Source organism: Cyprinodon tularosa, unplaced genomic scaffold (assembly GCF_016077235.1).
Source record: "Cyprinodon tularosa strain WSP-4 unplaced genomic scaffold, ASM1607723v1 ctg328, whole genome shotgun sequence".
In the NCBI taxonomy this organism is placed as follows: domain Eukaryota; kingdom Metazoa; phylum Chordata; class Actinopteri; order Cyprinodontiformes; family Cyprinodontidae; genus Cyprinodon; species Cyprinodon tularosa.
This window is the reverse complement of record NW_024039039.1, coordinates 502,501-526,457: the sequence shown is the minus strand read 5'-3', so window position 1 is coordinate 526,457 and position 23,957 is coordinate 502,501. Positions and strand designations below refer to the sequence as shown.

General features: G+C 42.7%; 1 protein-coding gene across 3 annotated transcripts; it reads left to right on the top strand.

Annotated features, from left to right (window-relative positions):
* Window positions 1–2,026: 2,026 nt before the first annotated feature.
* On the top strand, window positions 2,027–14,231 carry LOC119788862 (src substrate cortactin-like). Of its 3 annotated transcripts, XM_038293551.1 has the most exons (15): window positions 2,027–2,184; window positions 3,591–3,697; window positions 3,807–3,880; window positions 3,958–4,087; window positions 4,842–4,952; window positions 5,376–5,430; window positions 5,599–5,709; window positions 6,183–6,293; window positions 8,626–8,736; window positions 11,992–12,047; window positions 12,119–12,188; window positions 12,269–12,483; window positions 12,575–12,701; window positions 12,785–12,841; window positions 13,290–14,231. In XM_038293551.1, the coding sequence occupies exons 2-15, from the start codon at window positions 3,614–3,616 to the stop codon at window positions 13,424–13,426; spliced, it is 1,449 nt and encodes a 482-aa protein (XP_038149479.1). In that variant the 5' UTR covers window positions 2,027–2,184; window positions 3,591–3,613; the 3' UTR covers window positions 13,427–14,231. The 3 variants fall into 3 exon arrangements, with proteins under 3 accessions (XP_038149479.1, XP_038149481.1, XP_038149480.1); XM_038293553.1 differs by lacking the exon at window positions 6,183–6,293; XM_038293552.1 differs by lacking the exon at window positions 8,626–8,736.
* The last annotated feature ends 9,726 nt before the right edge of the window (window positions 14,232–23,957 follow it).

Sequence of the window (23,957 nt, the reverse complement as noted above, 5' to 3'; positions counted from 1 at the left end):
TTTTTTGTTATTAAGCATTAATATCATCCTATTTTACTTCATAAAGAACTCCCATCTACCTAGCATCTCTGTGTACTTCATTCACAAAAAGTTATAAAAAGGTGTATTTTTTCCAAAACAGCTGTTGTAGTATGATCACCAGAAGTTCCTTGGTTTGTGTGGCGATTTTGGAGTGTCTGCACCGTATAAACACAGAGCTATTGATCAAAATAGGATGATATTAATGCTTAATAATAACAAAAAAACAAGTTAAGGTGTCTTTCAAAAACAGCTGTTGTAGTATGATCATCAGGAGTCTCTCAGTCTGTTTGATGATTTTTGAGTGTCTGCACTGTATAATCACAGAGCTATTGATTAAAATAGGATGATATTAACGGTTAATAATAACAAAAAAATCTAAAAAAAAAAAAAAAAAAAGTAAAGGTGTATTTTTCCAAACCAGCTGTTGTAGTGTGATCACCAAGAGCCCCTTGGTGTGTGTGGTGATTTTGGAGTCTCTGCATTTTATGGCAGTGGCGTTATTGATTTTTATTTGCAACGTTTTGCTGTTTTACCATTTGCAGACGGTCCCTAACCACTCACCTGGCCGCTGCCTGTGCATAGAGATCAATGTAATATATCCAGCTCGGAGAACGGCTCATTTTTCTCGAAAATAACGCTTTTTGATTCTTGTAATACGTAGTCTGTGCTATCAGGACATGAAAGAGGCGCCATTTGTGTTTCAACAATGAGAGTTATTGATCCCGGAAGTCCGAATCTGTGAATGTCTTTCTAACTTGACCGAAGTAAGGTTTTGCGTTCTCACGCAAAAGGGTTTGCGTGGGAAGGCAAAACTTCCCAAAAGGTTTTGCGAGGTAACGCAATACTTTTGCGAGGGAACACAATCGTCTTTACTGAGATCAGACACTTCCTTCAAATATTTAGTCCTAAATTTGTCATAGTTGTATTTTAAACACTGCAAAATTCTATTTCAGTCAGCCTTTTATTCTGTCTGTGTTTTTATGTACAGTATATCCTAACAGGACTCTCTTTTAAAGGAGATCTTGCCTCAAAAAATCAATATCTGTAAAGGTTTAATAATAATAACACAATTTCATTTTATTTGCTGTAAGTCAAAACAAAGAAAATAACTTACTGTGTGTTTAATTAATCTATATCGTACAATGGAGTATTAGGGCCAGGCTAGGGATTATTTTTTTTTTGTTTTATTACAAGAATAAAGGTGTATTTTATTAAAAGTCTTACCAGAAGCTCTGTATTCCATAAAATGAGGAATTGAAGTTTTATACTTTGGCATCGGTTTCACAAATACGGAAATATTTAGTCTTTAAGCATTAAATTATCAGTATCAGAACTTTGAAACGATTGTGAAAATGACTTTTAGCAGGAAGCTTTCTCTCTGAAACCGGTTGTTCTATGGTGACTTTTATTTTTCAACTTTATTCTCATAATGTCATAACTTAATTCTTGTATTTAAAAAAGACGAAAATCTCTACCCTGGTCCTAATACTCTGTAATAATATCTATACTTGAACTTTTGAACGTAAAATAAATTTACTTGTCATCCATATAGATATCTGTGTATAAATAAATGTTTTGTATTAGTAGTGTTATTAAGCTTCCTGTTGGTTGTTTGTTTATCGCCTTTTTGTTTTGAGGAGTAGTTTATTAAATAACTGAAAACAGACTCTGGGAATGTCAAACCGGAATATACAGATCACGGTATACTAAAAAACTAAAGTATAAAAGTATACTAAAAACTTTAATTATTGTAAAAAAAACTGTAAATAAAAACAGATTATTAAATAACTGAAAACCGACTCCGGGAATGTCAAACCGGAATATACAGATCCCGCCATACTAAAAAAACTAAACTATAAAAATATACAAAAGATTTTAATTATTGTAAAAAAAAAACTGTAACTAAAAACAGATTATTAAATAGCTAAAAACAGACTGCGGTTTGACATTCCCGGAGCCCCATAATTCATGCAAATACCGTGCAGCTCCTCAACGCCCCGCCCACAGATGACGTCTTAGCTGGATCGGGATATCGGGAGAGCCGGAAGAGCAGCAGACAGAGCGGAGGACCTCCGCAGTTTCTACCAACGGCCAAAGCGGAGCTCATCTACCGGGACGGACGGTCCACCTCAGCCGGCTGGAGTTAACTATTCCTGGGAGAAGGTGAGTGTCCTGACCGGTAGAACCAGGCTGTGGAGCCGGGCGGGGATCCAGGTGAATCTTCCAGAAGGAAGGCTAACGTTAGCCTGCTGCTAGCTGGCTGGAAAACTGGAACAGGAAATTCCAGAACCGAACTGACCACCAAGCACAGCTGGTTCCGCCTAGATCCGTGTTTTCTGTTCGGTTTGACTCTTTAAGGATGTCTGACATTAATCCTGGAGACTCGAAGGTGAAAAAATGGAGCTGACGTAGACATGCCTGTTGTGATTTAACCGTTAATTGGCTTCTAGATGGCGCTGGAAGCTGATTGGACGCTGCGGGAGGTCGAGTCACATATTTATGACCTGATGAAACTTATCAGAAGGAAACGATTTGGGTTCAAAGGTAAAAAAACCGGAGCAATTTAAGAGAAATGAGTCTGGCGTCACTCCTGGGTGCTGGTAACCCACCTGCTGAAGGTGAGCTGCTGCTGCTGGGCGTGGCTTCCTGTCATGGACCAGCAGCCATGCTGCTTCCTGCTTCCTGGTCCAGCTTCAGCGGATGGGGCTCTGATTAAGGACAGATGCTGACTGTCCTCCAGCTGCTGAGTCAGGAGAAGCTTGGAGGAATGTGGCTGATGGTCCAGAGGGAGGATCAGACATCTCTGGAGGGAAGGATCCATCCATCCATGTGCTTCCAATGGTTCTCCAGGCTCTCTGAAGCAAAGCCTGGAGTGATGTCAAGATTTAACAAAAGTTCAGAGTATTTCCCCAATAATTAAAAACAAGAATATGCTTTTTATTCAGTGTAGAGAATCAATAATTCTGCATAGCATTTTCTGTTTGCAGCATATAACACATGGTGCACTATAATGAAGTCCCCTGTAGCTCAGATTAGGAGTACTGTGGGTCTGGACTGTTTCAGGACATGATTTGTTCTACTAAATAAATATTCATTCTGTTTCTTAATTTATTTGCATTAAAATCTGTCTGTTTTCATGTAAATTAGAATTATGGCAGCTTGATTTAAAACAGCTGGTTAGTATTTTTGTAGTACGGTGCATTTATGATTTTGTTTCCCGTCATCGAAGCAACTCTCTGGCTCTGAAGTGTCCTTGAGGATGCAGGTGGCCACGCCTCCCTCGTTTGTGATAAAGGAAAGAACTCTTAAGAAATTCAACCCTGACTCGGCAGGATTTAACCCTCAGAATAAATCCAACCACTCTAATTTTAAGAGTTTGTTTGGTTGTAGTTGCTTCACTTTGGGTCCTTCTGTGTTTAGGTCTCTTTATTTACAAACACAAACGTCTCGGGATCAACATGAAGGCAGAGGGAATTTTACAGCCAAGACAGAAAGATTCGGATCAACTTGAAGTTTTTATTGTGGTTTTCAGACAAAAGTTCTGACTGACGCTACCGTCTGTTTTTCAGCGAGCGACTTTGGCTGATAGAAGATGTGGAAAGCTGCTGCAGGTCAGAATATCAAGGTGGCCGTGGATGACGGAGGAGAGGACTGGGAGACCGACCCCGACTTTGAGGTTCCTGGTTCTTTTTCGTCTCCTTCTACTCTTCGTTCTCTCTCCTCTACAGTTTTGTTTATTTTTTTTCCCCTGTATGTTTATGGTTTTATTTTTGGAATTTCTTCAGAATGACGTGTCGGAGAAGGAGCAGCGCTGGGGTGCGAAGACGGTGGCCGGATCAGGACATCAGGAGCACATTGAGTGAGGAAGCAGCTCTTTTTTTTTTCTTTTTCTTCCCCATGCATCATGTCCTAACCGCGTCCCTCCCTGCACCGCAGCATCCACCGGCTGCGTGAGACCGTGTCCACAGAGCACACCAGCCTGAAGCAGAAGGAGCTGGAGAACATGCCCAAGGCCTCGCACGGATACGGAGGGAAGTTTGGCGTGCAGCAGGACCGTATGGACAAGGTAGGAGACGGACGAGGCGCTCTTTTATTCCCTGCTGCTTAATATTTCCTGTTTGTTAAAAATTTCGAAGTGTTTTGATAAAACCAGATTAACTGGTAGAAAACTGGCAGCCGACCAAACGTCACAGATCCGAACCCGCTGCCTGATTCTGAGTCAAAACAATCATCCAGCAGCATCATTTGTGACTCTGAGCTGCTGGTCGGTTCTGGTACCATTTCCTGGACCTCCACAGCTTTCTGTCTGTGTTCACCGCAGCATGAATGTGATGAGCGAGCTTTGTTTACATCACAGGGGGGGTTGCTTGATCTCTCTCTGCAGTTCACTTCTCTTTATCCACTTCAGCTACGTGCAGCTAAAGGTTTCAGTCTCCACTCGACCCTTCCTCATTAACTCCTACTGTCCACACCTATTGATCTATTACTGCTACGTACCAAAGAGGGAAACGGGAAATTTTATGGTTCTGATATTAATTTTATGTCTTTTATGTTTTTTTATTTACGTCTTTTTAATGTTTTTATGTAGTTTCATTGTACAGAGCTTTGGTCCTTTTAAATTTCTTTATAAATAGCGTTGGATTGGATCCTCATGGGTGAAAGACGCTCTGAAAACATTTTTTCTCACAGAACCGGTCCATGAATCCGCCCAGAACCGTCAGGTTCGGACCTCTGACCCACTGCTGGATAAACTCGGCTGCTTCTGGTCTGATTTGACTTTTTAAAATGGACTGATGGATCTTCTCTGCTTTTCTCTTCAGTCTGCTGTGGGTCACGACTACCAGAGCAAGCTGTCCAAGCACTGCTCCCAGACGGACACCGCCAAGGGGTTCGGAGGGAAGTTTGGAGTTCAGGCCGACCGGGTGGACAAGGTGCTTCTTCCTGCTGCTCCTTGGTTACATCTGTGATCTAAATTTGCAGTAGAGCTTCTAAACCTTAGAGTCATCAGAGAGGGAGCAGGTCAAAGTTCACATTAGGGCTGAAACAATCAATTATTGAAATAATCAACTAATTTAGTCATTTATTAATCGTTAACTGGAGTGTAGAGATTGTAAAAAATGCCTTTAGCTGACAGAGTGACTCACTTAGAGCAGGAATTACACCAAGTTTGCAAAAATATATAAACATTTTGCAGTGTTTATGTGTATATATTTTTTTTTATATAAACAATGCAAATGATCAGACATCTTTATAAATCTGCTGGAAAATGGGTTTTAAATCCTTTAGTCTTCGATTGGATCGTCTCCATGGAGACTAAACTCTGCTACAATCACGGTTCTCTCTTTCCTTTCCAGTCGGCTGTCGGCTTCGAGTACGCTGGGAAGACGGAGAAACACGCCTCGCAGAAAGGTTTGTTCAAACAAGTCGTCTGATTTCCTCACAGAAATTCCAGGAATGGAGATCAGCTCAGCTGAAGGAGAAACGCTCTGTGAAGGACAGAATGTTTTACATCCCGGAGTTAAAATGAACTGTGATGATGTAGCTTCACCTTGACCTCTGACCCTCTCTGCTCTGCAGACTACACCACCGGGTTCGGGGGCCGGTACGGCGTGCAGGCGGACCGCGTGGACCAGAGCGCCGTGGGGTTCGACTACCAGGGCAAAACGGAGAAACACGAGTCGCAGAAAGGTTTGTGCTCCGCCACAGGGACAACCAGCAGACGTACGGGGAAATGTAGCGGCATCCCTCTGGTTAGGAGCCTTATAGTGATGAGCTGGGCAGAGAAATTATGCCATGATCCTCAGTTGATCCCAGTCCCACAGCATGATGCTGCCACCATGTTCTGCTGCTACGATATTGATTTCATTTGTCACAAACCAGGAAGTGAAATAAGAATCTCTGAGCAAAGCAGCATCCTCAGTTTGCTACACAGCAAACGGCTTGCAGCAAACAGTTCCATCATTAGTCACTTCTACAACAATCCTGAACCAAAGGTGCTGAATCTCTCCTCAGCAGCTGTTGTTCACATCTTGTTCTGAGCTGTCACTGATTCACAAGCATCTGGAAGTTTCAGGAAGTTCTAGGAACCTTCAAAATCAGAGCAGATGTTCATGGTCTAACAGTTTGGATGTCAGCTTGTATTTCTGTATGTTTGTCTGCAGATTACGCAAAAGGCTTTGGAGGAAAGTTTGGTGTGGAGACGGACAAGGTGGACAAGAGCGCTGTGGGCTTCGAGTACCAGGGCAAAACGGAGCGGCACGAGTCGCAGAAAGGTCTGTAGAGTTTAAACCGGAAGCGGCTCGTTCCAATGGGTAGCGTTGGATTGAAGAGGTTTTTATCCATCAGAAGGTTTTTGAACTTTTCTGGGTTTTTCCTGGCTTGGTGGAATCTGCTCCTTCAGGCTGAGTTGGATAAAATGTTGACTTTGGTACCGAACAGAAACTGACACGTTTAAAGATTCCAGGCTGTGGATTTGTCTGCAGGGCCTGACGGAGCCACACCCTCATTTCTGCCCAGACTCGTCTGCACTGCGTGTTTTTCAACCTGCAGCTTCTTGCACAACATGCCTTTCTGAGCGGCTGCAGAACCGCCAACAGCTGGAGATAAGAGACGGTTTGCATGAGCGATAACTGGGTCACGGGATCTGATAACAGGACCGGTTTTGTGAGCCATGCTGCAGACAGCAGAACTGCTCATGATGTTTAATTTGGGTCACTGTTACAGGTTCTGATGGGCAGAACCCTGGCTGACCCACTTGCATTCGCAACAGGTTGACTGTTGGTCATATTCATTTAGCTTTAGTTATCGTCCATTTCTCTACGCCTGCTGGTTATGTGGTCAAATGTCTCTGAGATCCTAAACGAGCTTCTTCTGACGGATCTTTGGTTTTAGATTTCCAGGGACATACCTTTGGTCCAAACCAGCATCCCAGGAGCTCTGGTCCCTAAACAATCCTAACTGGTTTTAGTGTCAACCATTGATGCTTTTCTCTTCTGATCATTGAACGTAGAACTGGTTCTGATCGGATCCAGACTGAATTCTGGCTTCACTCTCCTAAAGAAGGAGAGCTGATAAAATCAGCTAGGAACCAGGAACTGCAGCTGTTGGCAGCTCGCTGTAAAACATGGAATATATATAAATATTCCTGCTTTTTTTAATAAATTTTTTATTTTAAGGCATTTTAGCCTTTAGGTATAATTTTGACCCTTTTTAGGTGGAAGAAAATCACTGGTTGTAAAATTATTAGACCCTGTAAAAGAGTTTGGGTCTAAATAAAGAAATTTTTTTTTTTATTATTTTTTGGGTTCGGGTTGCTGTCCTGCAGGTTTTAGAGGTTTCGCTGCTTTAGCTCAGCTCATTCTGATGATTGAAGTTCAGCAAAAGCCCCTCAAAAAAAAAGTTTTGAACTGTAGATTTACAGTCATTTTTAAAAAAAGATTAAATTGTCCAGTGAGCTGTTTCCAGGCAAAATTTCTTTTTTTTACACGTGTAAACAAAATGACAAATGAAATCGGTCCAAATTCGAAGTCTAAAGTTAATCAACTATCGATGTGAATCAGCTGTGATGGAGGAGGGAAACCTCTAAAACCTCCAGGACCGACTTTGGGGATGACAGATGTAACCTTCTCAGTAAAACAGTTAAACTAAATCAGCTGTAGGGCTGCTCATCAGCTCCACTAAGAAGAGCTCTGATTATTGTGGAGATCTAGTAGCGGTGGAACGGTTCACAAAATCCACGGTTCGGTTCGGTTCACGGTTTCGTGGTCACGGTGTTCAGTTCAGTATATGTTGATTGATACACTGAAATCCCATAGAAATTAATGAAAAAATCCAAAAAAATTAATGGATTGTAATTATTTTTAATGATCCGCAGAAACCCTGGATCATTTCCGCATGTTTTGCTGCTTTGAATTTAATCATCTGGCGCATGCCCTCTACGATCTCCAAGGAACTCAGAGCGGAGTGGACGGGAGCCACAGTGGAGGCTGTAGGCTTTGCTTTGAGCAGGCGGTCTGGAGCGCAGCGGAGCGGAGCGCTGACGGAGTATGAGGGATTTCGGGGTTAGCATGACATGTTGGTCGTGTTGCTGTTAGCATAAACAAACGTGTTGCACAATGCTTGCACACTGTTGCACTTTTATCCACAGCTTTCTTTCCGCCGTCATCGTAGCTCACTCTAAATGCAAAGTGGTCCCATACAGCAGACCTATAAAGTGCTGCTGGCGCGTCTTCCAACTCCTGTTCTTTCCAACTCGCCATACCCACACAATTCTCCACAACAACTGATTTTTTTCTGCTACACCCGGCTACGCTGCTTCGTTTCTTCTTCTTGTTTACTACTGGTGGTTGGCTTTGGTCGCAGTACCGCCACCTTCTGCTCTGGAGTGTAAACGCTTCACCTATGAGAAAAAGGGGCAGCGCTTGAACTGAACGAAACACACGCAAACTGAACCGAGACAGTCGAACCGAACGGTTCGCATGGTTTTCATAAACCGTTCCATTCCTAAGATCTAGATTCTTTGATCTATGGTTTAATAATAAATCCAAGTATATTCATGTCAGATCAGCCTGAGTCGGAGCGACTGAACACTTTTCTCTTCTGCAGACTACGTGAAAGGCTTTGGCGGGAAGTTTGGAGTTCAGACGGATCGGCAGGATAAGTCTGCGCTAGGATGGGACCACCAGGAGAAGCTGCAGCTCCATGAGTCCCAAAAAGGTACAGACTGATCGGGGGGGGGGGTCTAAGCTTCTAGGATCAGTTTCGGAGATGTTAATGGTTTCAGGTTCCCCAGGATAAGGCCAGTTCCTTTCACGTCTTTGTTCCCTTCCATCTCTGATGTGGTTTTTACAATCCTTTTTTTAAGCAGGTCAACAACTTCCTCATGCAAAAAGGGGAAGAGAAACCGCAGCTGTGATTTAGATTTGCATGTCGGTGCTGCGGATAGCTCTGTGGCAGCTTACAGGGAGAAAAACAGAACATCTCACTTTGTAGCCAAATCTGTCGGCTCTTTGTTCACCCCTCGGTTTCTCTGAGCAGCTGTTCTTATAAATGTGATAAACTCAGGAGAACACAGAAGCTGCTGTTTGTGGGACGTTGATGTCGGGGAGCAGACCTGTGGTTTGGTTTATTCCCTGCTGAAGGCCTCAGCTTGCTCCGATGGAAGAACCAGCATGCACCTGGGCCTGAGTTTAGAGAAGTAAAACTTATTGTGAACATGTTTAAAGGCCTAAAGAAGACTAAGATGGACCTGTAAACCAGCTGGTTCTCTCTCCAGGGCAACGTTTCCTGATCGGGTTTGCAAAATAGTTTTGATCCCAAGTTAGAATCCAGCGGCTGCGTCCTCTGAAGGCCGATAACGTCATAGCGCGGCGCTGAGTCCTGTTCGGATGACAAGACTCCTCGTTATGCGGCCGACAGATGCATCCTTCTTTTTGCCCGTTTTGAAGGGCAGGTCAGCTGTATCCTCCGTAGCCTTGGGTATCCCAGAATTCATTGAGAGTCCAAGCAAGCTGGTTGCTCCATGCTTAGAGGAAAAAAGAAAATGGTGCCAAACAGTGGTGAATATTGAATTGCAGTTTAATATAATGCCAGTACAGTAAACCCTCGTTTATCGCGGGGGTTACGTTTCAAAAAGAACCGGCGATAGTTGAAATCCGTGAAGTAGAAACCTTTTTTTTTTTTACAGTTATTATACAATGAAATACTCCATACAACATTGAAATCAAGGAACAACAACTTTTTACAGGCCCAATCATTTGTTTAACAAATAAAAGTACGGTATAAACATTGTTAACTACTATACTGTACTGTAAAATAATATAGTTATCAATAAATAAGTAATAATTTTAATCATCAATACGAAATGAAGGGTTAATTTTGCAGGGATCAGCACCGCCCCGCCGTGACGGATTGGAGCAGGAGAAAATGAAAAATGATTATGAAAAAAAAATACAAAGTACAGTAGGACAAATAGTGACTGACGTGTTCAGTACAGTATTTCACTGATGTTTGACGGAGCTGCTGCATCCTGATTGCTCTGTGGCGTTTTTTTCTTCTAAAGCCTGCGGTGCAGGTATGTTTTTTGGAGAGAAGAACATAGTTATTGGTAGTTGTTGTCGCTCTTTTTTTCTTCTGGGCCAAAAGATCCTTATAAACCGACATGCCACCATTGATTATGTTCGACAATAAAGTTTAACAATGCATGATGCAAATCAGTGAAGCAGCGAGACCGTGAAAAGTGAACCGCGTTATGGTCAGATATGTGGCGGGTAATGTTTGGTTCATTGAAAGGTTTTATCTGTCCCTGTGTAAATGGGTAACAGTCTGCTGCACAGGGAGGCTGACATCAAGGCTCAGATTCTAATATCTCTGCAGTGTGGGGACTATAAATCTGATATCTGAGACGACAGTACTGCTGCTGAAGCTCCGCAGAAATGTTAACACCCAGAACAGTAGTGAGGCCTTCTGCATCCATTCTTTGCCTGCTTTGTGTTTCAACTATCACGGTTGCTAGGCAACATGGCGTATGGGCAGTGAAAGCCGGAGAAGTCTGGACCTGTTTGAATCCACAGCCAAACTCTTCCGGACTCCCGTCCAGGTTGACGGGGTCCTTGGAGGACGCAGCCTCTGATCTGAACGAGTCGGTTTGCCGTTTGGTTCTGGTCTTCATCCTGGGTGGGTTTTCAGGAGAACCGGTTCTGCTCAGAGTTCTGTCCCGTTTGTTCTTTTTCTATAGCGATAAATGGATCCAGAAACGGGGATAAACTTTGACCCGTCTGTTAAACCTGGAGGTTCTGCTTCCTGTCTGACGGTCCTGATGTCCTTGTCTCTGTGGGAGCGTCTGTCTGAGTTGTCTGTCTGTCTGTCTGTCTGTCCATGTGTGTTTCAGACTATAAGCGTGGGTTTGGCGGGCGGTATGGGGTAGAGGTGGAGAGGCAGGACCAGAGTGCTCTGGGCTATGAGCACAAGGAGAACCTGGCCAAGCACGAGTCCCAGAAAGGCACAGAGATATTCCTGATCCACAACTTCCTGTTTCCCTTCACCTGACTGGCTCCTCACTCTCAGACCCACCTGCTCTCCTTCAGCCGCAACACGCCCCCCACCTCTGCAGCACTGATGGACCAATGAGAAGCGTTGAACAATTCACTTCCTGTTTTCATTCCTGAAAGCAGGAATTCAGACGTGTTCAGCTGTTTCTCCTCATTTTCTGTTCAACTTCCTGGTTAGTTTTACTTCTGAGGAAAAAGTTTTCTTTCTGCTCCGTTTCTGATGATCCGGACTCCAGGATTAGCTAGTCTGGAAATGTCTGCTTTATTCCAGCAGTTTTTCCAGGTTTGGTGATTAGAAAAAAAAACAAAAAAAAAACACCTTTATTTCCAGGCTAAATTTTAATTTTAACAGATTAAATCAATGTATCCAGATCTCTATCTTTTTTTCGATGGTGAAACGTAGCAGTTTTACAAGCGGCACTGGATGCTTTTGTTGTGTTCCTGGTAGCTTTCACTAAGTAGACAAAGTTTTTTTTTTTTTCTCCAAAGTCTGGATAAATCTGGCTAACATCATCAGATTAGCTGCCTGATTGGAGCCAGAATTTAATTATCGGATAGAAAGAATCTAAAAAACCTTCAGAAGCTGATGGATCAGTGCTGTTCTGGTGTGAATGGATGGACCTGCTCTCCCCCTCCTCCCTCCCATAGATCCTCCCTCTCTAGATATAAACCTCACTCTCTACCGGATCATAAAGTTCTCAAAACGTCTTGCTGCATTGATTTATTTTTTCCGTCTGTCTGTCGATTTGGTGCATGTTGTTTGGTCACCGTGCACGCCCGCTTCCCGCTGCAGCCGTGCACGTAAAGGCTGCTTCCTCCTCAGCTCTGCATGAGCTACTCATTCAGAGCCAGGACGACTGGTTCTGATCGTCCTTGTTCTGATCGCCCCGGTTCTGATCGGACTGTTTCTTTTTTTCTCCAGATTATTCCAAAGGGTTCGGAGGGAAGTTTGGTGTCCAGAACGACCGCATGGACAAGGTAAGGCTCCAGCTTCTGTTAGTTTGTGGCGTCGTTCCAGAACACTTTCCTGACCCGTTTGTGTCGGACAGAGCGCTGGAACCTTTGAGGACGTGGAGAAGCCGAAGCCGTCCTACCAGAAAACCAAACCTGTAGAAGCTGGTGAGGCTTTATCTTCATTGTGGTCTTTATTTTTACTGGGATCTTTGAACTCACCGTGTCCCCCTGGTGTTCTGGAGCAGCGAGCAGCAGCACCGGCAGCATCAAAGCACGCTTCGAGAACATCGCCAAGCAGAAGGAGGAGGAGGACCGGCGGCGGGCCGAGGAGGAGCGGGCGCGCCGACAGGCCAAGGAGCAGCAGGAGCAGGAGGAGGCGCGGCGGAAGGCGGAGCGGCCTGCCTCTCCTGTCCACGCTCCGAGTCCGACTCCCCCAACTCAGCCTGAAGAGGAGTACCAGGTGGGTTCCGGTTCCACTGGGACTGGATGTGGACCAGCTTCTCCCACCATGAGCCACAGTTTAAGCTCCTTCTTCCTGGTTTCTCTTCTAGAACAATCAGGAAGTTCTAAGCGAAGCTGCTAGAGACTCAGAACCGGTCTACGAGAACACGGAGGACACCCAGGATGACTATGAACAACCAGATCTCTACCAGAACCCGGAGGAGCCCGCTGCAGCAGGTGGAGAATCTAAAACATGGCGATGTTCAGTCGGGCCGATCCGTTCGGTTCTTCTGGTCCTGATGAGTTTTGTTTTCTTACAGACGAGTACGGAGAGGACCTCGGGGTGACGGCTGTGGCTCTATACGACTACCAAGCAGGTGAGGCTGGAACAGAAACCCGATGCAGTCAGAACCAGCGGTTCCTGGCGCTCTGGGTCAGGGCGGGTTTTTGGTCATTTTCAGACCTGGTGATGTTTTTACGATCGAGAGGTTCCTGCTGGCCCGTTAGCAGTTCTTTAGAACTTTTTCATCTCTTCCAGTTCACTGGTTCTGGCCGGGCCCTCAGAAACGGGGGCTGTGAAGACGGTCCATCCACGGTTCCCAAACCTTCTTCCTTGTTTTTTTTTCTTTCCCTTCACCTTGATTTGAAGCGTCTGGTTCCGATAGAAAACCAGATGTTTAGGCTGGTTCTCCCTCCAGCTGGTCGGCTCTGGCAGAACCAAACTCTTGTTTCCAGAACTTTTATGGGTTCTACTGGCTCCGGTTTGACTCTGTTAAAGCTGCTTCTTTCAGTATTTCTGATGTTCACGTGTCGTTCCTCTTCCAGCCGGCGATGACGAGATCTCCTTTGACCCCGATGACATCATCACCAACATCGAGATGATCGATGAGGGCTGGTGGCGCGGCGTTTGCAGAGGCGCCTACGGCCTCTTCCCTGCCAACTACGTGGAGGTGCGGCAGTAACGGCGCTCCTCCTCACCTCATGTTAGAGCTTCGACGCTGCGCCGGCCCCTTGGTCTCCTCGCTTTCTTTCCCTCCCTCCATCGTCCCGTCAGATCCTACTTCCTGTGCAGCAGCAGACAGGAGGAGCAGCTTCCTCCGCCTTAGAAGCAGATAGATGCAGCAGGTCGCTTAACTTTTACTCCCTGAAGATGCAGATTAATCAGGATGAGTTTGGAAATGAATTTAGTCTGAGTAGAAACTGGCTGAACAACAGGAGGGGCCGGAGGCAGCTGTCTGTAGCTCCACCCTTAACTTCTGATCATGGACCAAAATCTGTTTCTCCATGTTGGACCAGAGGTCCGACTCCCTCCTGACTGAAGCTGCACCTGATGATTCATTTTAAGCTTTGTCAGATGGTATTATTGCCTCTAAACGATCGTGGGAGGGGGAGCTAACCCTTCCCTCCTTCCTTCAGAGTATTATGGATGCCCCGTTTGGAATCATGTCCCGGTAAATCTGTTCCTGTCGCCGTTCTTCTCTTAAACGTTGAAACATTTTGATTGAGCTGCTCTGAATGTTGTTTTTCTGTCTTAATGTTTCTTCACCACCAGGGGGCGTCTGTTGACCTCAGAGGTGATTGACCTTTAAAAACAGCGATGGCGGCTAAACAGGCTCATTTTTAATAATTCATCTCTGGGTTTTATAATAAGTGACCTTTTCAAATGGATTATTTTTGTGTTTGTTTCAGTTACATCATAACCTGCTCGTTTATTTGTTGTTTTTTTTTCTTAAGTTTCAATAAATAAAGTATGAACATTTAACCCTGTTTGGCACCTTTTCTTATTCGTTAAGAGTCGGTTTCAGATGTTAAATCAAGGCAATATCTCAGGAGTTTCCTGCTGAGATTAGAGAAGTTCTTATTTAATTCACTTTAGCTTCCTTTTAAGCAGCTAGATTAAAAGCCTAAAACTAGTCGTCTTATAAAGCATGCCAGGATCCTCCTCTTTAAAATCACCGTCTCCTATTAATTCCCATGTATTTATTTATATATGAGAGAGAGAGATTTGAGTGCTCCGTTTTATTCATTCAGCCTTGGAGCTCTGAGGCCAGGACAACATGTCTGAGAGCGAGAGAGGGGACTGTTATTAGGGAGTGCTCCAGATTCTCGTAATATTTAGACTATCTCCAAACACTTTCTTTGTTTTGACTCTAAAAAAGCCCTCAGCATCTCCACCTTTGGTTTTATCAAACCATTGTTGAAAAAGAGAAGTTTGGATAAATTGGTCCTTCAGAACTACAGACCCATATTAAACCTTCATCCAGGGGCGTCTCTAGGTTTAAGGGACAAGGGTGGCTCAGCCCCTAGAAGATATTGCGCACGCATAGCGCGCGCCGAAATTTTTTCAGTGCACCTGCTAAGGCGTTGTCTAAGACAAGGGTGTAACTTTGTGTTGAAAGTTGTTGGGGACGGCTCATAAGGAAAGGGAGCTACCTGCGCGACGCCTTTTTTTTTTTGTTGGAAAGGATAAAGCCAAAAAAATGCGAATAACATTTATCAATTTAATGCTTACAGTTGAAAACATAACTGTTACAATATTCACTTATATATTTTGTGCAAAAAATATCACATAAATCTAAACGGACTGTACAAATCAAAGAAATCAAATAAATATATCAATTTTGTAGAACATTTATTAACGGTCAATTTTGGGTCACTTTTTTAAATTAATTTACTTTTAAACCAGGACTCGGACAAGATCTTATGGGGCCTTAAGCAGAATATGATTAAGCAACTTCGTCTTTCTGTCAAGAACATCCACCAGCAGGGTATCCAGGGGGGGATTTACCATTAGGCAATACTAGGCAGTTGCCTAGGGCCCCAAGTTCCTGGGGGCCCCATAAAACGCTGTTTCCATGTATGGTTAATACAACTAATCCTTATTTGTGCACATTAATTATGTTTTTGATAAAAATCCTTTGGCTAAAATGCCATCAGAACGCTGATAAATAGAGAGGAAAAAGGGACAAGAAGAGAGGGACAAAACCTAGAACAAATAATGGATGTCTATTCTATTAACATTTCTCTATCTGTAGAATGGGTCTGTTTTATGGGTTTACTTCTCAGGGGGCCCCCTGCCTGTCTTTGCCTAGGGCCCCAAATTTCCTAAATCCGCCCCTGAGGGTATCAATACTGATTTGATAGAATCTGGGAGAGCGGACTATGTTCAACCATCCATTTTCTTTAACCTTATCCCTCAGTGGGATCAGGAGGTGCTGGTGCATATCTCTAGCCACGTTCTGGGTGAGAGGTGGGATCACCCTGGACAGGTCACCAGTCTGTCGCAGTATGTTCAACCAGCTTAAAAGTAATCGGTAATCAGATTTATTATTTGCACTTTTACTAAGTGAACTTTCTAACTCCCTTAAATCTGAAATTCCAATGCCAAAATTGTTTAAATCTTTTATCTTTGGACCCCCTGCAGAGTGACGTCACACCTGCAAGATCCTATCCTTACCTTCCTGCTAGATTGCAAAAAGCAGCTTGCTCATGAGTTGTCAACTTAACACGCTAAATCTTAAATGTACATATAAAAGAAAAAGGGGCGCAGTGCTTGCTACTGAATGGCAACACTATCAAAGTCAGGAAAAAGTTTTAAGTAAAGCCGGGATTAAAACAGTAGCTACAAGAAGCTTCAAATAAAAGGTGTTCTTTATGTTCAACCTAAACACCAACTCCGATAGACCATCAGTAGAGCAGGTGTTTAAATTAATCAATCACTGCTGCGAAAGCTTATAGCAGTGAAAGCTAATATACCACAGCCATCACTTAATAAACGCAAAATAAACAACCCTCTAAAAACGGAAAACTGTAATGGACTGAAAGTCCTGTTTTTTATGTGGGAAATTATTTGCGTGTGTTTTAGTATAATTCTGATATATTGGCGCTGTTGTCTGTTTCTATGGCAACGATACTGAATGTAGTGTAGCTTAGAGACCTGCATGGGTCGAGTTTTACCAACCCGCACCCGCCCGAACCCGTTAGGATGACTACCGAACCCGACCCGTCACCCGCGGATATCTTCAATTCAAATCCGAACCCGACCCGTTGATATTTAACCCGCAACCCGACCCGTTAACACATCATAGGCTATTGTACGCTGCGCTGCACCCAGTGCACCCAAGCCTCTCCTGGCTAAAATTAGGTCTTAATATTTCCACAAGTCCCTCTCACCTGCAAGTCTGAGTCCACTGCTGTCCCTGAATGGGTTAGCATTTTTGGAGGGAAGCGACAGGTGTTATGGGGAGAGGGCGGAGGGGGGTGATGGGGAGAAAGCGAGAGGCAACAGATTCTTTTTTCTGAGTTTTTTGTCGGGGTTTGTGGACGGTGAGCAGCGGGGAGAACTTTTTTTATTTTCTTTCTGAGGAGCGGCATGAATGGGGTTTTAATCAGATATACACAGCACCGAAAGCAAAATACGTGTACAAAATATTGGTGGGGACTGTCCCCCTACCGGTCAAGATTGGTGGGGACATGTCCACACCAGTCCTTAAGGAAGTTACGCCTATGATTGTTCAGATTAACTTGTCTTCTTTATGGCTTTTATTCGGTGCTTTACTGCATTTGTTTTGGGAAAATATGAGGAAAAAATAAATACAGAAAAAAAAAAAAAATTTTTTTAAATCACAAAATAATTATAGGGTGGCTAATGCCAAAGAAAGGATGACTGAAGCCACCCTTAAATAGGTCTAACGACGCTTATGCCTTCATCAATAAGATAATTGAAAAAGTTGTGTTTCAACAATTAAATGCCTTCTTAATAATGACCAGCTGCTTTGATGTAAAATTTTCATGCCAACCACAGTACAGAGACCAGAGATGGGAAGTAACGAAGTACAAATACTTCGTTACTGTACTCAAGTAGATTTTTCTGGTATTTTTACTTTACTTTACTACTTATTTTTATGGCGACTTTTTACTTCTACTCCTTACATTTTTACACAAATATCTGTACTTTCTACTACTTACATTTTAAAAAATTGGCTCGTTACTTTAGTTTTAAATCATTTCAATGGAGTTACCGTTATTATTTTTCACGCCATCAATACCAAATTCAATCTAATTGGATGGGAATCTACGTTGCATTTGACGCACCACTACAAGATGAATCGACAGATTCGGCGGTATTCATTCGCAGCAAATCATTGCAGCTTGGTGGCGGTGGCGTTAGCATAGTAGCATGGACGAGGAGATGATTGAAAATGAACACAACGGAGATCTAGTCCTATTGGCGGACATCCATTTAAAATGTAGGCAACGGCATGAAAAAAGTGGTTTCTACTTTTACTTTTATACTTTAAGTAAATTTACAAGCCTGTACTTTGTTACTTTTACTTGAGTAAAGAAGTTTAATCAGTACTTCCACTTTTACCAGAGTATTTTTTAACACAAGTATCTGTACTTTTACTTAAGTACGGACAGTGAGTACTTTTGCCATCTCTGACAGAGACTGCTCTGATGAAGGTGTTCAAAAACATCCGTATAAACTCAGACTTTGGAAGAACCACAGTGCTGGTATTATCAGTGGTCAGTGCAGCATTTGATATTGTTGATCAGTGGATTTTATTAGAGCGTCTGGAAAACTGGGTCTGCTACATGACTGGACTGGTTTAAATCCTACCTGAAGGACAGGTGGGGTCCCTTAATGCTCCATTCTGGGGTTCCTCATAATCAATATCTACATGCTTCCCTTGAGTCAAACAACGACATCAGCTACCATAACTATGCTTTACATCACAATGTCACCAGGTGACTAAGAACCCATCAGAGTGTTGGTTAGATGCTTAGAACAGATAAATATGTGGATGCACCATCATTTTCTACAACCGAATAAAAACCAAACTGAGGTAATAATCTTTGGACCAAAGGAGGAGAGATCCAGAGTTAGCTCAAAGCTTCAGCTACTACAGCTAGACTCCACTGATTATGGCTGAAATGTTGGTGTCTGATGGACTCAGACCTGAACCTCCAGAGGCTCGCAAAGGCAGATACTAAGTGTCTTCATAGGTTTGCTTAAAAAGTCCATCAGACAGCTGCAGCTGATCCAAAACGCTGCTGCCTATGTTCTCACTAGAACTAAGAAAGTAGAGCACATCAGGTCGGTTCTGAAGTCCTTCCACTGACTCCCTGTAGCTCAGAGAATAGACTTTAAAATCCTTCTGTTAGTCTAGAAATCACTGAATAGATCAGAACCTCAATCCATAACAGATCTATTGTCAGTGGATCAACCTCCCAGACTGCTCAGGTCTTCTAGTTCCAGCCTACTCTGTTCACCCAGAACTAGAACCAAACAAGGAGAAGCAGCATTAAGTTCCTATGCACCACTAATCTGGAACTAAATCCCAGAAGACTGGTTGACTGTTGCCTTTTGTATTTCCGCTTCTTTTTCTGTCCGCTTCTGTCTCCATGAACCCCAGTCGGCCTCAGCAGACGTTCAGGAAACGTAACAAAAGCTTGTCGAGCAAAACCACCTGAAAGGATTCATGAGGGGAAAACAGGATTTTGAAAATGAAAAAGCAAAAATTGACAGATCAAGGAAATTCAAGAAATGGGTGTCCAGGGCAAAAATTATAATAATACATTAATTGGTACTAGTACTAAAAGAACAATATGAAAAAGCTTAACAAGATCCCCTTTGTTACTCTCTTATCTCAGCCAACTAGAAGATCTATGCAGCTGAGAGGAAACAAGGATTTTAAACCATTAAGACCTTTTACACTCCATTTACACTTATTTTGTTTCTAATCCCCATTTTGATCACCTTTTTGAACATTTAAAAATCGTTGCATTTGTTAGATCTGGTTTCTCTACGGCTTTTCTCTACAAAGCCAACTTGATGACATCATAAAATCTTAAACTACCTGATAAAAACTGGTAGCAATGGGTATGATTTCAATGTTCAAAAATGCTTTTTTAAGATTTGTCATACATATGCTACTAATGAAGTTCAAAAAACCGATGTAGAAATTACAAATAGTTTAAAAAATGAAAATAAATGAAAGAAAAGAACAACATTCAGTAACTCTGCCAGAGTGTCTTTCTAAGGTCACACTGTCGGTCCCAAGGCCAGATACAGTAAAAGGGGTGGGTTGAAGGAAGAACTAGCAATTCAACAACATAAAGAGGTTTTTAAGTAAATTTGATATTCTTGCTAAGCCTCTGTGCTACATACTTCGGCTAAAGTATAGAGGGAATTACACAAGTATGAGGAGGAAATTGATAAGACCCCGTTTTCTAATATTGAAATGCAGCTTGTTCACACAAATCTACGGTACTTCCTAAAGTGCTGATGATGTGCATTTAACCTGTGTATGTAGGAGTAATTGTGAACTGTTAAATATTTATTTATAATGACATCCTGCAGACCCCTCTAAGATGCTTGAGGGTTAAACCTGGTTAGTAATGCTCTTTTTCACATTACAGGCTCTGACATAATATGTCCAATTATTACTCATAGCTTCATGCTGCATCCTTAGGTATCAAGGCAATGTTGAAGATGGAGAAACTGCTGATGAGAGCTCTTGCAGGGTTGGTCAATGTTAGCTTTATTCAATGATGATTATAAAATGAATGTATGTGCATATAGAACATTGAGGAAAGGAGATGCTTCACTCTGTCTTATGATTCAATCAGAAGACCGCTCTGTCTTGTGATTCAGTCGGGAGGACCAGTCTCTCTGTCTTGTGATTCATTCAGTGGAGCATCCTGTCTTATGACCTGATCAATTGTCCTTTCAGAACAATACTCTGTTTTGTAACCATGTGTTGTGTTCTGTTAATAAATAAGGCACTGCAGGAGGGGGGTCGGAGAGAGAGAGTAGTGTGTTGGGTTGTAGCTCTTTCTCCCCTTCTGCAGAAGCTGTTGAAAATCCCTTACTGTGTGGACTCAGTCCTTCTTTTACGAACCTACATTTTTTAACCTAACAGTCAAGATGAGCTGATCTGAACAAACCTTGGGTCTTGAGTCCTTCCACAGTCTGATCCTCCACTTCACACTCAGAAGTATGGACCTTAAGTTTGTGGAGAAGAAGTTTGCGCAGTTAAAGAAGTCAAGTGTCCTGGTATAACATAATAGTTAATATGATTATATTGCCTTTTAGAAATGTTTACATTTAAAACCTCCTAAATGCAACAAAATAATTGGCGAAAAGTATCCTGGTGGTAGAGAAAATCCCCGATGCACTATATAGAGCAGGGACTATATAGTGGGCTTTATAGTGAACTCGGTTAACGGACCGTTGGGACATATACTTTTCACTCCTCGTTGGTCACGTGACTCCGCCTCCCCGCACAGTGCCTGCAGCCTCTTTGTTATTTGTGGCCACTTTCAGGTAGTGCCAGTCTATGGCGACAGCGTGCCGCTTTGACAACAAATCCCATAATGCTAAGTGAGGCGAGCCCTCCTCGCAAAGCATTCTGGAATATATTTCTGCTTGTCTACTGACCATGAATGATCACTACTTTTCAAGGTGCATTGTGGGAAATTTTAAGTCCACTGCTTTTTCATCCACTAGACATTCGACACTCATCTAAAGTAGCGTAACCACTATATAGGTAAAAGCCAGTAAATTAGAATATTCTGAAAAACTTGATTTATTTCAGTTATTGCATTCAAAAGGTGTAACTTGTACATTATATTTATTCATTGCACACAGACTGATGCATTCAAATATTTATTTCATTTAATTTTGATTATTTGAAGTGGCAACAAATGAAAATCCAAAAATCCATGTGTCACAAAATTAGAATATTGTGTAATGGTTAAATTTTGAAGACACCTGGTGCCACAAACTAATCAGCTGATTAACTCAAAACACCTGCAAAGGGCTTTAAATGGTCTCTCAGTCCAGTTCTGAAGCCTACACAAACATGGGGAAGACTTCAGATTTGACATTTGTCCAAAAGGCAACCATCGACACATTGCACAAGGAGGGAAAGACACAAAAGCTTATTGCTGAAGAGGCTGGCTGTTCTCAGAGCTCTGTGTCCAAACACATTAATAGAGAGGCAAAGGGAAGGGAAAAACTGTGGTCAGAAAAAGTGTACAAGCGATAGGGATCACCGCGCCCTAGTCAAGATTGTGAAAAAAAAACCCATTCAAAAATATGGGGGAGATTCACAAGGAGTGGACAGCTGCTGGAGTCAGTGCTTCAAGATCCACCACCAAGAGACGCTTGAAAGACATGGGTTTCAACTGCCGCATACCTCGTGTCAAGCCACTGTTGACCAAGAAACAGCGCGAAAAGCGTCTCACCTGGGCTAAGGAAAAAAAGAGCTGGACTGCTGCTGAGTGGTCCAAAGTCATGTTTTCTGACCAAAGCAAATTTTGCATTTCCTTTGGAAATCGAGGTCCCAGAGTCTGGAGGAAGACAGGAGAGGCACAGGATCCACGTTGCCTGAAGTCTAGTGTAAAGTTTCCACCATCAGTGATGGTTTGGGGTGCCATGTCATCTGCTGGTGTCGGTCCACTCTGTTTCCTGAGGTCCAGGGTCAACGCAGCCGTCTACCAGCAAGTTTTAGAGCACTTCATGCTTCCTGCTGCTGACCTGCTCTATGGAGATGGAGATTTCAGGTTCCAACAGGACACAGCGCAAAATCTACCCGTGCCTAGTTTACGGACCATGGTATTTCTGTTCTAAATTGGCCAGCCAACTCCCCTGACCTTAGCCCCATAGAAAATCTGCGGGGTATTGTGAAAAGGAAGATGCAGAATGCCAGACCCAAAAATGCAGAAGAGTTGAAGGCCACTATCAGAGCAACCTGGGCTCTCATAACACCTGAGCAGTGCCAGAAACTCATCGACTCCATGCCACGCCGCATTAATGCAGTAATTGAGGCAAAAGGAGCTCCAACCAAGTATTGAGTATTGTACATGCTCATATTTTTCATTTTCATACTTTTCAGTTGGCCAACATTTCTAAAAAATCCCTTTTTTGCATTAGCCTAAAGTAATATTCTAATTTTGTGACACACAGAATTTTGGATTTTCATTTGTTGCTACTTCAAATCATCAAAATTAAATGAAATAAACATTTGAATGCATCAGTCTGTGTGCAATCAATAAATATAATGTACAAGTTACTCCTTTTGAATGCAATTACTGGAATAAATCAAGTTTTTCAAAATATTCTAATTTACTGGCTTTTACCTGTAAAGTGCCCTAAATAGGGATTAGGGCGGACATTTAGACATAGCTTTCATTATAATTAGTGTTGTACCGATACGATACCAGTATCGGGCGGGGCCCCGATCCAGCATTAAAATGGTGGTATTGGTATTGGCGAGTACCAACAAATAGGGCACCGATACCATTTAGAGAGCCAAAAGTTTATTCAACTATTGTCACCCATTCCAGGTAGGCAATAAAAGGTTCTACTTTGTATTAGTCTTTTTCCTGCTTCACAAAGGTAAGCTGCAGCTTAACAAAGCCATGATGGCAATTATTTTACATCCAAGCAGTATGCAGTTCTTCAAATATACACACACATCAATTTAAAACAGATGGTATCGGCCAATACTGCACAGCCAGGTATCGGGGCCAAAAAATGGCATTGGCACAACACTAATTATAATCTCTAGGTCCAGTGGGGTGAAATAAGCACTTCCTGTTACCAACAATGATAAGGTTTTTTTTATACTTAGAGTTGATTCAACTAATCAGAGTTCCCGTCTTGAAGCTAGATCAATTTAAAGTTGAGGATTTGAATCTGAGTTTGTGAAACCTGCTTATTGAAAAGGACCCCAGGCTTTTTGTTTGCTCATTAACGTCACGTTTTCCTTTTCCACCATCACACTTATTTTTCAAATATTTCCATTTTTTTTCCTTTCTCATCTCTGACCATACCTACACCTCAGCAGGGCTGAAATAAACCAGTGGGAAGGGAGAATTCTTTTACAATTGCCACAGATCTTAGTGCTATGGACAAACATTGAGGATCAATTAACGGTAATGACTAAATTTGTCCACAGGGTGGCGGTATTTAGTCTTAAAATGTTCCTCAGCAGCTGTGGAAAAAAAAAAAACACACTCATGGGAAGAAGACCACACTAGTGCAATATTATATTTATTTCTTACAGTGACTTTTGGTTGCCATACAAGAAACCTTGAGGAATTGAAGGGGGGGGGGTTTGGGGTGCTTTTACAGGAAAATTCTCTCTTTTCATTTCAGTAATTAGTCGACTCTAAGATGATTCAGTAGCACAAAATTACAGCAACATAGAGAACATGAACACAAGTCTTTAGCACAAATTACCAAAAACATCTTAGCCTCTATGAAGACTTAAAGAATAAAAATCTATTCATGGAAAACTAAAGGAAGAGAAACTAAAGTTACCCGAATGTTTGACGACGATGAAAGTGGGAGCAGTGTTTTTAGGGGGGGGTGATGGTGGATCAGTGAAGATTCCTACTAAATCTACTCTGCTCTACGTTTCCACAGAGAAACCTGCTGATCTTTTCTGGCAGATTTATTTCCTGCAGGACAAGTTTCCAAAT

Excerpts from the sequence above, each read along its gene's own strand:
- LOC119788862 (XM_038293551.1), top strand. The coding sequence starts at position 3,614 with ATGTGGAAAGCTGCTGCAGGTCAGAATATCAAGGTGGCCGTGGATGAC. Across the intron at positions 4,953-5,375 it reads AGGCCGACCGGGTGGACAAG|TCGGCTGTCGGCTTCGAGTA; the intron begins GTGCTTCTTCCT and ends TTTCCTTTCCAG. Across the intron at positions 12,048-12,118 it reads AGAACGACCGCATGGACAAG|AGCGCTGGAACCTTTGAGGA; the intron begins GTAAGGCTCCAG and ends TGTGTCGGACAG.